Below are 13504 nucleotides of genomic sequence, written 5' to 3' on the forward strand. Positions count from 1 at the left end.
ATTTATACATGGGGATTATTTGCAAATGACATCATTGAGGTAGTTGACTTGTATACTTGGGGAGGGGGGTCTAGTTACTGGTAGGCTGTGTACATACACACAGTAATCTACATTACATAAACACACTAAAAAATCTAGATGTATAAACATTAAAATCACAAGATATATATATGTCAACATATTCATGTGTTGAAACAAAAAACAAAGATTACAGAGTGTTGAGTATGTTATATTAAATGATTTTTAATATGCAAATCTGCAAGCCACATAATAACCACAGCTGACATAAAGCTGCAGTGAAACAGAATGCATCAGAACTACATTTTGACACTTGTCATTTTGTTGGTAGTTTGATGCACCAAAAACTCATTGTTGTTGGGAAAGGTATGTATCAGCCCCTTTTGAAGCAAGATATTCAAGCACTCAGATCATATAGATGTGTCCAGATTGTGGATTTAATAGTATTAGAAAACAAAAGAATATGGATTCAGTTGGATCAGAGAAAGACCAGCAACAAGTTATACCCCAGCCATGGTAAGTAAAGTGTAGCATCTAATGAAAAGTGAGAATTCACAAAGATAAAAGGGCAATGGTAAAAGCCCTTCTTATCATGCAGACTATGCAACATAAGGAAGGTAGATCTCTGTCTGGAAACATGGTATGGGTTCACCAAGACAAGGCTTCCAGTCATATTTTCCATTCAACCATTACATTCCTTACACGATAGAAAAATGAAATGTATAATCATTATATTCCATACAAAGAGATACTGGTCAAGTTGCTGGACTAATAAAATGAGTAGTGGGAAACTATTATCTTTGCATACTATATGGATTACTGATAGTACAGAGAGGTGTGACAGCCTTTAGAAATGGAGTCTATTCTGCAGGGCTCCTGTCAAGATGTATGGTTGTTAGTTAGAGCGGACGTGACGACATGGATTGTAATGATGTGTTAAGACTTCAAGCTTGTTTTAATATAATGTACTCAACCTCTGTTCATATAGGCTAATGCATTCGATAGATATTTAAGTATAAAAATTCAGATAAAAACAAGTTTTTATATCCTTTGTATAAAAAGCTCACAGTGTTTAAATTTGTGATTATCTATATGCATAAACAGCAAATATCACACTATTTTTATCTAAAGATACCACATGTAAAAAAACAATACTGATTACATTAGTACAGTTGTCTCTCACAAATCTGGCAACCTTGGGACCTGAGCCTTGCCAGATCTTGGGATCATATTATTGTCATACATAAAATTAAAAAAAAAAAAAGAAAACTACATTTCTATACTGCATTTTATTGTACATAATACTGTATAGTGTATTCTACATCAAGAGGAAGGTAATATGCATGGGAAAATATTTTGTTGCACAGTAAAAAATAAAATAATAAATACAGTATTTATTATTATATCTTGATAAGCTGCAAACTTATCTGAAATGAAAAAAGAAAAACATTACATTTGTTGGACACTACTGTACTTTACTGTGCACAGTATTTTACACTGAACAGAAAAGACATTAATGTGATTAAAAAATTTACTGCTAAAGCAATATCTGTCCATTGTTCAGAAATTAGCCAGAAAAGGGATTGCCAGGTCTGGAAAGTTTGAATGTAGCATACATCTTAAAGTAGCTTGTTACAGACTTTAACTGTACTAAAATCTATATATGGTTCCATTCGAACCCAGTAAACGTTAAAACTAAAATCAAGAAGAACCATGCTTTTCAAAGTGCCTTGACATACATTTTGTTCTGAAAATTTTTCTCAGTAAACATTCACAGTGTTCAAGATACTTGAACATTACACAGGATTAAAAATTTAATTAATTACAAAATAAGAAACCCAGTAATTCAACCATGAAGAAGGAAGATCTACCTTCTGGGATAGCAAAGGTTATCAAATTTCTTATTTGTGATTATTCATTGGCTTAACTGATGAACTAAACATATTGCTTAACATTTAATACCAGGAACTTATACATATATATTGAACTTATATAGTTTTAACAGTAACTTCTCTTGAGTAGTAAAAAAAAGCTGCACATTTTTTGTTACTTAAGTCATTAACTACTAATGTGTATTAACAAAACTTTCAAAACAAAAATACAGACATCAGTACTGAAAAAAATATTTTTATATTTATATAATATCAAAAATATGCTGGTATAATAATCTTCATGACAGTTCATAAACTAGCTGCCTCACAGCTACAATTTACAGTTTAGTGTTTAATGTTTTTTTTTGTTTTTTTTTTCCCTAAAGAGAGAAATAGTAAACTGAATTTTATTGGCCAATACTACACTATGCATATACAAAAATATTAAAATCATAAAACAAGACAATTATGAAATTGAAAGCACAGGGTTCAATTCCTCTTCTCAATTCTGAGTTTTTAAATCATTTTTTTTGTCAAATGTTACATATTTGGAATATGTCATGTTTATTAATGCACACTAACACTATATTACACAAATAATCTCTCAACATTTGAAATTAAAATGCTAAAGTACACAGAAAAGGCTTGTTACAATATTCTTCACTTTACTATTTAAACCTGAAAAGTAAATGAAACATTAAAGATACTTTAACAGGATTTTACAAAAAGGCACTTACCACCCTACAAGAACCTTGTTAATGGTAAAGTCACTGAGGTTATCCGCTGCAACCCATAATTTTTAACTACTGACCACAAGGAAGGGAATCAGTTGGCATTACCTGCCACCAACTCTTGGACTATTCTTTATCAATGAATTGTAGGATTGACTATCAAACCGTAACACCTCAACAGTTGAAAGAGTGAGCAACCTTGGTACAAGATTTCAATCCTATGACTCACAGGTTGTGAGTCAAGCAATATAACCATCAGGCCATGCAAGGCAAAAATAAACAGCTTTCACTAAAAAGAATTTATTATGTAAGCATAGATCTACCAATAAGGAATAAAAAACAAGTGAACATAACAAATTTGGTATTGGCTAATAATATAGAAATAAAACTATGTGTAGTTCAAACTTAACACAGAATCTGCTCAGCAATAAATACAGGGTGTACATAAATGAATGGTGAGATATTGCAACATTGAAATTTTTGTCGCTACTACAATACCCAGCATTATACGCATATCCACTTATTTATATGCCCATATAGTTTTGTTAAAAGTAGTGTTTCATGTTGCAGGGCTCTGTTCTAATGAGTACCATTCAAGAAAAGGCAACATGCATTCTGTGGTTATCTGAGTTGAAGTCGGTGAAGTTGGTCCAACGACAATTTAGAAGAGAGTTCAACAAAGATCTGCCACATGAAAACAACATACGAGGTGGTTCAAGACTGTTTGCAGGGCTTTGAATGCCAGATTCTCCAACCAATGGATTGGAAGAAACAGGCCAATTGCAGGGTCTCCAAGGAGTCCCGACCTCATGCCTCTAAATTTCTTTCTGTGGGGCCATATGAAGAACATTTTGTATGGCAAAAAGATTGCTGATTTGGCTCACTTATGACAAAGCATCACTAGAGCAATTGAAAGTGTTATGCTCGAGATTCTTGACCAAGTATGGACAGAAATTGATTATCAATATGATGTGTGCCATGCTGTTAATTGTGCACACGCTGAAGTTGTGTAATACTGTTTTACAAACCTTTTGAAATGGATAAAACTGCATTTACAAAAACGTTTGAAGTTAGTGAATCAAATAAACAAAAATTCAATGCACAGTGAGTATCTGTTTTTTACCAATCTGCTTACAAAACCCCACCGTTCATTTGTGTACATCCTGTATAACTAAATTAAGTAGCCATCCCGTTATTACAAATAATGCAATTTTTTAAAAATGTTATATGCTACTCATTAACGGAAAGTTTTATATACAACTCTTACTATTTCTTCAAAACACACTACCATATGGCAATTGATATTTGGTGGGATTTTTTTAATTTGCATCTTTTTTACAGCAGCAAATGTATTAATATTTTGTATAGATAACATTAGTAAATGATAGATCCCAGCTTCTTAAAAATACACACACACATTCCTTTCAGGGTTTTAAGTTACATTTTTAGGAGAGCAACCAAAAGTCATAACAAACATAAAAGCTAAAAAATGTTTACTGTTTTTGCTTCTCAGTAGAATTGATGTTTATTTTCTTATATTTATCATAGAAAAGAAGTAATAATTTTGATAATCTTATGCATTGAGAATCTATGAATTAGTAAAGTTTCCAAAATAAACCATGAAAACATATGTATGTATATATATATACAGATCTTTGGCTTTTGTAAGAATAAAATTAGAAAAGCCTCAGTACATTATTAGACTCAATGTATTCAAACATTAAAATGTCTTGAATAACAAGTAACAGACTCAGGCTCCTCTTTGAACAAACTCAGCAATGCTTTAGTTTAGCGCATGGCTAGGTAAACCTTTAATAATAAATACACAAAAATATATGTTTATTCTATTCTCCTAATAAAGCTCAGAAAATACAAACATGTTTCAAAAAGTAACTATACCTAAATACAAAATATGAAGCTGACAATGATCAATTTAAAAATAAAATTATGAGAATGAAAAACTATCATTCCACTTCTTACCCAAAATACATCTACATGCAGAGAAAAAAAAGCATCTAGCAAATATTAAAATAATTATATACATATTTATATATATAAGCTTTAGAATAGTAGTTTACATGTACAAATAGATAAGATACAGGTAATACTTCTTTCCGATATTACATCAATATTTTTCCTATTTCTATTTCTTTTGAATTAAACTTCTGTAGTTTTTGCAAACGCTTTGATGTCATTAATATTATTCATGTAGGTGGTTGTTTCAAACCCCAGATGATGTTATTTTGTTAAGCAACTTCTTTGATTGTTCATAGTTAATAATGTACATGTCTTTCTGCTCATGTTTATTTTTTAGCATCAATAACATTAACATTTTTTTGTCTGATACAGGGACTATACCTTTAAAATTAACCATGGTGTAACAGTTAGGCAAAGTTTTTATTTTTCTATATTCTAAACTTAAATTTTACCTGGCTCCAGAAATCCCACTAATCAAATATAAGTAGTTGTAAAAATAAATTTACAAAGAATAAATTTTTGCATAATAAATTGTTTATCTGAGATGCTTTTGAAACAGTTTAAAAAATTAACATAATTGTTAACTTTTGTCAATAAAACAACCTTGTAGTTAGTTAAAAGCAATTAATTCAAATAATAAGTGTACAATAATGCTTGAATTGTAAAATCATGAACAGACTAATGCATGAATGTGAAAAGAAATGAACAATGAAAAGACATTAAAAGCAATAAATATAGACTAAAGCAAGGGATGGTAAAAATCAATGAATGTAGAATAATGCAAGAATGGTGAAAATTACAAACCCAGAATAAAGCATACATGGTAAAAGCAGTGATATGGCTATATTTCTAGAAGACAAAGTAAAAGAGTAAGTTGTTGTTTCTTAATCAATTATAATGATTATTGGAGTACACAAATTGTTTCTGTTGAGCACATATGTGCAAATTTTGAACTCAACAAAAGTCAAGCTCTGTGGAGCAGTGTACTGAATCTTAAAACTTTAATTAAAAACTCCATTAATAAATGCTTGATTTCACTAATATAATATATAAGGAAAAGAACAACAGAGATAAAATTCTGAAAAATAACTAATTTATTATCAACAATTGTCTGGACAACAGCTTTTCACTGGGTTTAAAGATCAAATACAGTCTGTCAACAATATGATAAGATGTAAGTTATCTTCCAGTTATCATGCACTTTCATACAGCACGTTATTACCAATTGTTGTTCAGACTAAGCTTTTAACAATATTATAAATATTTCTGGTTTTGTAGCTACATTCCAGGTAAAGTACAATTTACTTTACATGAATAAACCCTATATTTTGGCACAACAGTTGATATAAAATGTACTGATTAAATAAATAACTTGTTTCATTGTTTCTGTCATATAAATCATTAATATAACTTGATTCAATTAAACATAAAAAACATTACACAAACTCACAAATTTGGGGACCAGGACAGCCCTTTCATATCTTTCTAAAGTAATATTACAGTGGCTGATGTGGGCTAAAATGAAAATCAGTTATTTTAATGGTGTTAGCACCTAAGCTTACTGCCTGATTATGAACACTCACTAAATTGGAGTAAATAAAAACTATACATTCAAGAAACCATTTGTTCTTATCACTTATACATATATTAAACACTTAACACACAGATTGCACCAGTGAAGAACACAAGTTCTGTACATAACCATGTAAAACACCATAAGTCTGACAGAAACATGATCATGTATGAAGTGCAACTTTTTAACATATAACTGTGAGGAAACAGCTTTTTTCTTTTAAAGAATGAAACCCTGACACACAAGATAATTTAATACTAGATTATCAAGGTAGCAGAACATCATGGTTCTTAACATACCTACTACCTGAAACCAAAACTTCTCATTTGCTTATGACTCAAGAAGTTAATAAATGGAACAAGATATCACAAATGTAATTGATTACTTTGATATTAAACAACAAGAATTTGGTCAAGCACATGAATAAAACTAAACAATAAGATTGTGTTGCACAATTGTAAGAACACGATGTGCACACATAAACACACACACACACATATACATATATATATATCTATACAGATTTCTGTAGTATTAATTTTGGTATGACACTGTCCTTACTTTGATTACAATATTATTTGGTTTTCCATCATCTCTGAAGTTCATTCAACAAATTAGAGTCAAACTCCATTGTGATATAATCTTTTTGTTGCCCTGATTGGTAGTCTACTAATACCATTTCCGAGTTGACTGTACTGACTGAAGAACCATTATACAGTGGAACAGAGGAGTTCATATTCAGAGCGGGAATGACTGTTTCAGTGGTTGGCATAGTTTCAAATCTACAGTTTTCAGTCACATCTGGGAAGTTACCAATGAAGCTAGGGTATTCTTGTGAGCTGGGAGAGTCCTGCTCTAAAACAACAATGTCTTGATCTCTTACTTTCTCTGCTTCTATGCCAAGATTACCATCAAAAACTTCTTCAGATACAGGTACAGAGATTTCCGAAAGGTTAGAAATAAATTCTGACCCTACTGACACAGGCTCAAAAGCATCTATTGGTGGATCAGTGTTGACACCCACATCCTGGTACGTCACATTTCTAGAAGCTGAACAAGCTCCTCTGATGTCACATGTTTGGCAGGAAGATTGCTTCACTTCTGGAACATCATATGTTAAGGCTACTGTAGATCTGGTCACATCTTCCTGACTTGCAACTTCATTTGATCCTGCAAAACTCTCTGTTTGTTCCTCACCACAAACGTCTGCATTTTCTGGACAACATCCTAAGGCCACTATTGGTCCTGTGACATTTTCCTGGTCCACAACAGCTGATCCTGTGAAGTCTTGTTTCTCTTCTTCACCACAGATATCTGCATTTCCTGGACAACTAGAGCAGCAACCATGCTCTTCCCTTCTACACTTATTTGGTTCACAATTACATATTTCTGCCTGAGCTGCTGACATGATGTCCACAGTGGTTTCAGAGTTTTCTTCATCCAATTCAGTCTGAAGCTGGACATTTACAACTTCAAGTACTGCAGAAGAATTCCCTTGAAACTCTGCATTTGTGGGAGGAGACTCATCATCATCATCCTGGCTGGAATTGGTTGCTGGCACACTAGTGGACGGAGCAAAGACCTGAAGTCCTGATGGATATGTTAGCTGGAGAGATTTGATACTTGAGTTTTCTGGTACTAACAAGTTGCTGACAGGAAATTCTGTTGTTAAACTAGAGTTTGAAGCAGCTAGCTCCAAGCTTCCCATGGGGATAACTGCATAAGCTGAAAAATAACATTGGGACTGAACTTTTAAAAAATATAAAAGTTTAAACTTAAACAACAACCAACACTTTTTTGTTTCAAACAAGTGGGATTATTTTCTAAAGTTACATTATATTATGAACCTAGAAAGTAATCTGTATGACACAAATACACTTTCCTTGTGCTGAAAACTTGGATGTAAAAAAAATAAACTCATATTTGTAAGGATTATGTAGCTGGTATGAAAAAAAAATGGGGGAAAATATACTACTACTGTTATTAACATACTTATTAAGAAACAGTAATTCAAACTATATTTTCCTTAAAATCTGAACAATGAAGTTTTAAGTTTGGAAAAGCTCACATTATACAATTACTTTTTGATTTTATTCATCCATTTAACCTTTCCTGTACAGTGAAAACTTTTAAATTGACATTTTTAATTTGAAAAAACAAAAAAAACATTAAAAACTTAAGGAACATTATGATTTACCAATCTAGAGAAATAAGGTAAAAAAAGTACAAAAAAGTTAAACAGGGCATTCAGAAAAACATATTAGTCAGAGATGTCATCCAAATAAACAGTTAAATTTATAAGAATCCAAGAAGTAAGTCATATAAAGCACCCACAAAAAAAGTTATAAAAAAAAAAAGCTAAAGATAATACTCAGAAAGTGAGCTAAACAGAACACTTGAGTTTTAACCATGAGGAGTTTATAAGAGAAAAGCAAAATCATCTCTTGAAAATGCAGAATATAAATAAGTTTTAATAGACACAGATGTTAAAAACAAAAAGTAGCAACATATAACCAATGTGATAAAAATAAATCAGGAATCCAGAAAAAAAAGTAAATCTTCCATAACAACATTCACAACAAACATAAAACTAAAATTACTAGTTTTGTTTTGAGTTTACTTACTGATTAAGTATATCTTATTACAAGTTACAGCTTTTACAGTAAATAGAAATGTTTTAAATACAAATCTTACTTACTGTAAAAGCTGTAACTTGTAATAAAATAAAACCAAAATGTTACACACATCTATAACATACTAAAAATTCAATGTTTCTTCACTATTCATATTAAACCTATATTAATGGTGGAATACTTTTTAAATATGAAAAAACTGTAAAACATATAAATATAGAAGAAAAGTTCAATGAATCTATATAAAAATGATAAAACTCTATCTTAATTTGAGGAAATTAGATCAAACAATATTTTAAAATTTGAAATATGAAAACAAAACACAACATTTTTTTCTTGTGCAATTGACTGTCACCATTTTAACAAAAGTTAAAGAAAATAAAGTTGTAAAGAAATGTACTTTTCAATATAACAGAAATTTATTTACATGATAACTAGTCTTACCAGTCACATTTCCAGAAGAAACTCCTTCAAATCTAACACTCGATAGAGGAAGGTTTATGATACTGCTTGATGTGATGGGTGTTGGAAGAATTTCAGCAGAGTTTATGATGGAAGAATTGACAAGGGGCTCTGGCTGCTGGCTGACTGGAATTGTTAATCCACTAGGTGGTACTGTGGAAAGTATAATATGGCTGGAAGCAGTGTCATTTGCAATGGGAATAAGTTCAGCAGCTGGACTTGAAATTAAATTTTCTGAACTTTTAGGGTAAATGGTTAAGCTTTGGCTGGTAGTCTGTGATATGAAGAAAAGACATAACAAATATTAGATCATATACATTCTGGCTTAACAAAACGTAACAATGATTACAAAATTAAAAGCAGTCAATACATTCACATACTATTAAGTTTATTCATTACAATATAGGTCTATTTGTAAGTATAAACATTCATACAGGTTTGAGTAATGACAAATAAATACTACCCACTTCAAAATTATAATACTTTATCTATCGTTAATTTGTTTATAAAAACTGAAAATTCTAAATATGTTGTTTTGTAAAGATATTATATATATAAAAAAAAAATTAGATAATACTATAATTTTTCCCCTCCTATCTTTTTATATTAGTATAGCTTACATCATTACAAATTTCCATTGGTCAACAAAACATTTGTTTTATTTGGTGATTGAAAATACAAAAATAAAAACCTTATACCTTAAGCTATTTCAAGTAAAAGTACAACAGATTAATCCTCTCGAAATGGATAGATAAAAGCATGGCATGATTTTTTATAAAATTACTTTCAAAATTTAATTAAACTACTTTATTATCAATATATATGAAAAACATGGTATTAAAACATGGTTAATAAATAATAAAGCTCTAGTTTCTGAACTTTAAAAGCAAATATTTAAATAAATTCTCAATCTTTGCTTCTCTATTTTTCATCACCTCTCTATGATGTTCACAGTTTAATGTAAATTACTCATCACATAGTTATTACTAAGGCATAGACTAATTTTTATAGTCTTCAATCTTCTCTATTTATGGAGGTACAAACCAGAAAGTCAAACCCACTTGCAACACTTTTTCTTTCATAAGTTACCAATAATTCTCTCTGATGTTTGCTATTATATCATTTATAACCAATAGAAAGACAATGTTTTAATTTACCAAATCATATTTAATGCTATCTTGTTCTCAGTTCAGATGTTTAGTTATTTAGCTTACAGATTCAAAGTTGCTTTTGGCATTATTGCCAAGGCTCAGATCAAACAGATAATGGAATTATTTTAAGGCACTTCTACTTTAGTTAGAAAGCTGATTGAATTATAACAGTTATAGTGTGTGTGTGTGTGTGTGCTATCTTTAATCTTAACATGAAAATCATCTTGCATTCAGACTAGTCCAAGTCACCCTGTAACTCCATATATTAACAGTGAAAAACAGTTAATTAAAAAGTTTGATTTTTGGTGCACAAAAGTTTGACAAATTTTGTGAAGATATACTAACAACATTAAAAGTTATAGTACGTATACTTTCATTGTGATTACATGGTAGTTACAAGGTTAGTCAAAATGACCAATCCCTTATAAAGAGAGATCAGTCTTACCTCTTCAACTGTCTTGTCATGCCTGTGCATATGAGTTTTTAAACTATACTGAGTGGCAAAGGATTTTTGACAACCATCTTCAGTGCAAGAGTAGGGTCTCTCTCCTGGAATTAGAAAAGATTATCATGTGTATAAATTGTTTAAACTTAAAATAACATTTCAACTGGAATTTGAAGATTAAAACTTTATATTCTATATTATTTTGTATTATTCAAATAATTCTTTATTATCCAAAAACTCCAGTCACTTCTTCTCAAATGTACGACTAAATTTTACTCTTAACACCTTTAAACAACATCAATAAATCTAGCAGAATTGACTCCAATAGAGAAAAAAAAAGAAGACATTCACAAAACATCCAGATAAATTATCTAGAATCAATATAATTTCTTTCCGGCTCTATCTTATGATAGTCAATATGACATGGCCTTTTAAACATGTTTACAATTGTGTCCCAAATGGCTCACACCAATTATTTAGATGAGTTCACTTTGATTTTACTTTAAAGAGGAAGTTAATATTTTCTTAATTTGAAAATGTATTTCTGATAGATACTCACCTCCAAGTGTGTTATCATGGACCAGCGCAGTTCACATTAAAACACGTGAAACTAGGTGGGAGTTACCCCAAGGCTAGTGGCATGCAAATATCTTAGGCAGACACCTGAGGAAGATGGCTTTTTTGTGTACATGATAACTTAATTCTTTGATGAAGCAAAACAAAAATGAGCAATGTGTGTAAAAGTGAGTACCTTTTGGAAATATATTTTTAGATTAGGAAATTATTAAGTTCCAAGATCATAACTCACCTATCACAGCTAAAATACCACGTTGAATTGGTGGAGGAGTCGGTGAAAAATGTTAACTAGATGAGTTCCCTAAAGAAAGCATCCAAAGAAAAGCCCATGGAGTGTGACACCCAATAGCAAGGGCTTCGTAGGGGAGACTGCATCTTGTTCCAACCAGAGTATACTCTTCACACAGAATGTATGGGAAAGAGCCAAATGAGTCCTATATGTTGCAGAGATGGGCAGAATGAGAACATAGCCATCAGAACACTTACACACAAGTTGTCAGAAAGCCAACATGTGGAGTGTGGTTGAGGCTCATTCAGGCCATACCTTGTGTGCTCACCTCAACTCTACTGAACAGCTTCTAGCTGCAGGAATAGAGCAGTGTGTGCTCACCTCGACTCAACTGAACAGGTTTTGGCTGCAGGAGGAGGAGGAGGGCACCAGGCACTGTTTCTCAACCTTTTTTTGCTCAACACACCCCTACACAGTCTATACTTTCCATGGTACTCCTAACATTTTATATATAGCCTAGTTAACAGTGGCATAGCCAGAGGGTGGTGGCCATAGAGATAATATTTTTCTAACATTTCGAGGCACCCAGGTTGAGAAACACTGACACAAGAGATACATGTTATGATTTAAAGGGTGATCCACTGTCCCACTTCACACTGTATTGTGTTACATCTAAACAGTGAGGATTCTTATGGTCTACTACCCTAACGGCTAGGAACTGGTAAGTGGAGGGTCTCCCATACTCCACTCTTAAGATGAGATGGGGGGGTCTTGCATTGTGAAGACTCAGAGAAGTGCCTGCAAAATTAGAATTTTCCTACACTGAAAATATATTTATGATAGATACTTACCTCTTATCACAGTTACAGCTATCCTCGATTTGACTACCCTCTATTGTGCAATTTTTTGCTCGACACCAACCTTAAAACTCCCACCTAACTCCATATGTATACCACATAGCTTAGCTGCATCACAGCATACAAATGAGCATGCAACAATCATCCACCAACAGGAGTGTGACACACCCTTCTATTAGCAGCTCTATGAAGTTGAACCCAATCCTCACTTTGAGATTAGGCATGAAAAAAATATCAACACCAGAAGTGGGGAGGACAGGTGGGTAGTGTAAGTAAGTATCCATTGGAAATATATTTTCAACGTAGAAAAATATTAACTTCCAATACATTCACTTACCTCCTCTCACAGTTACAGCTAGAACCACACATTGGTCAGGTGGAGGGACTGGTGTAAATTCACTTAAATGAGCACTCCTTAAAAGAATCTGAAGTGTCCCCACGGAGTGTGTTGTCATTGAACGAGAAACACAGTTGTGGAAGACTGCACCACATCTGAATCAGGAATACTCTTTGCCCATGTGAAACAAATATTTGGTGTGTCATGGAAAGGGAGGAAAGAAGATACATCCAAAACGAAAATGGAAGTGTAACATGTGCAGAGTGGCTGGGGTGTGTCGGACTGTAAGCAGGAGGTCAATTCCAGTCTGAACCAGATGCACCAGGATTGGATCGGACATTCCTCTTCAATTCACATCAGGCATAGTGTCAGATTTTAAAAATAATATTATATATTATATAATTGTTGAAATAAATGGCTTTTACTTATATTTCTTAATAGTATAAATATATATACATATATATATAATGTAGTTGTTGGGCTCAGAGATGAAAGTGTTCCTTTCCTAAAAATCCTGAAAATAATCGAAGCCAAGTAAGGGGGGGTCCGGCACCCAAAATCCTGCATTTTGATGCATTTTAGTACTAAAAATTCACTTAAACAAGTTACTCCATTTTTCTTACATCAATGATTATCAAATACAT

General features: G+C 32.0%; 1 protein-coding gene across 1 annotated transcript; it reads right to left on the reverse strand.

The window, feature by feature from the left end:
- Nucleotides 1-5673: 5673 nt before the first annotated feature.
- On the reverse strand, nt 5674-13200 carry LOC111089025. Its single transcript, XM_022400644.1, has 4 exons — nt 12861-13200; nt 10862-10965; nt 9248-9539; nt 5674-7895 (listed from the first exon to the last, which is right to left on the reverse strand). Exons 1-4 carry the CDS (start codon nt 12976-12978, stop codon nt 6760-6762), a joined length of 1650 nt encoding a protein of 549 aa, XP_022256352.1. The 5' UTR covers nt 12979-13200; the 3' UTR covers nt 5674-6759.
- Between the last annotated feature and the right edge of the window lie 304 nt (nt 13201-13504).

The sequence above is a fragment of the Limulus polyphemus genome, unplaced genomic scaffold (assembly GCF_000517525.1).
Source record: "Limulus polyphemus unplaced genomic scaffold, Limulus_polyphemus-2.1.2 Scaffold5037, whole genome shotgun sequence".
NCBI classification, from domain to species: domain Eukaryota; kingdom Metazoa; phylum Arthropoda; class Merostomata; order Xiphosura; family Limulidae; genus Limulus; species Limulus polyphemus.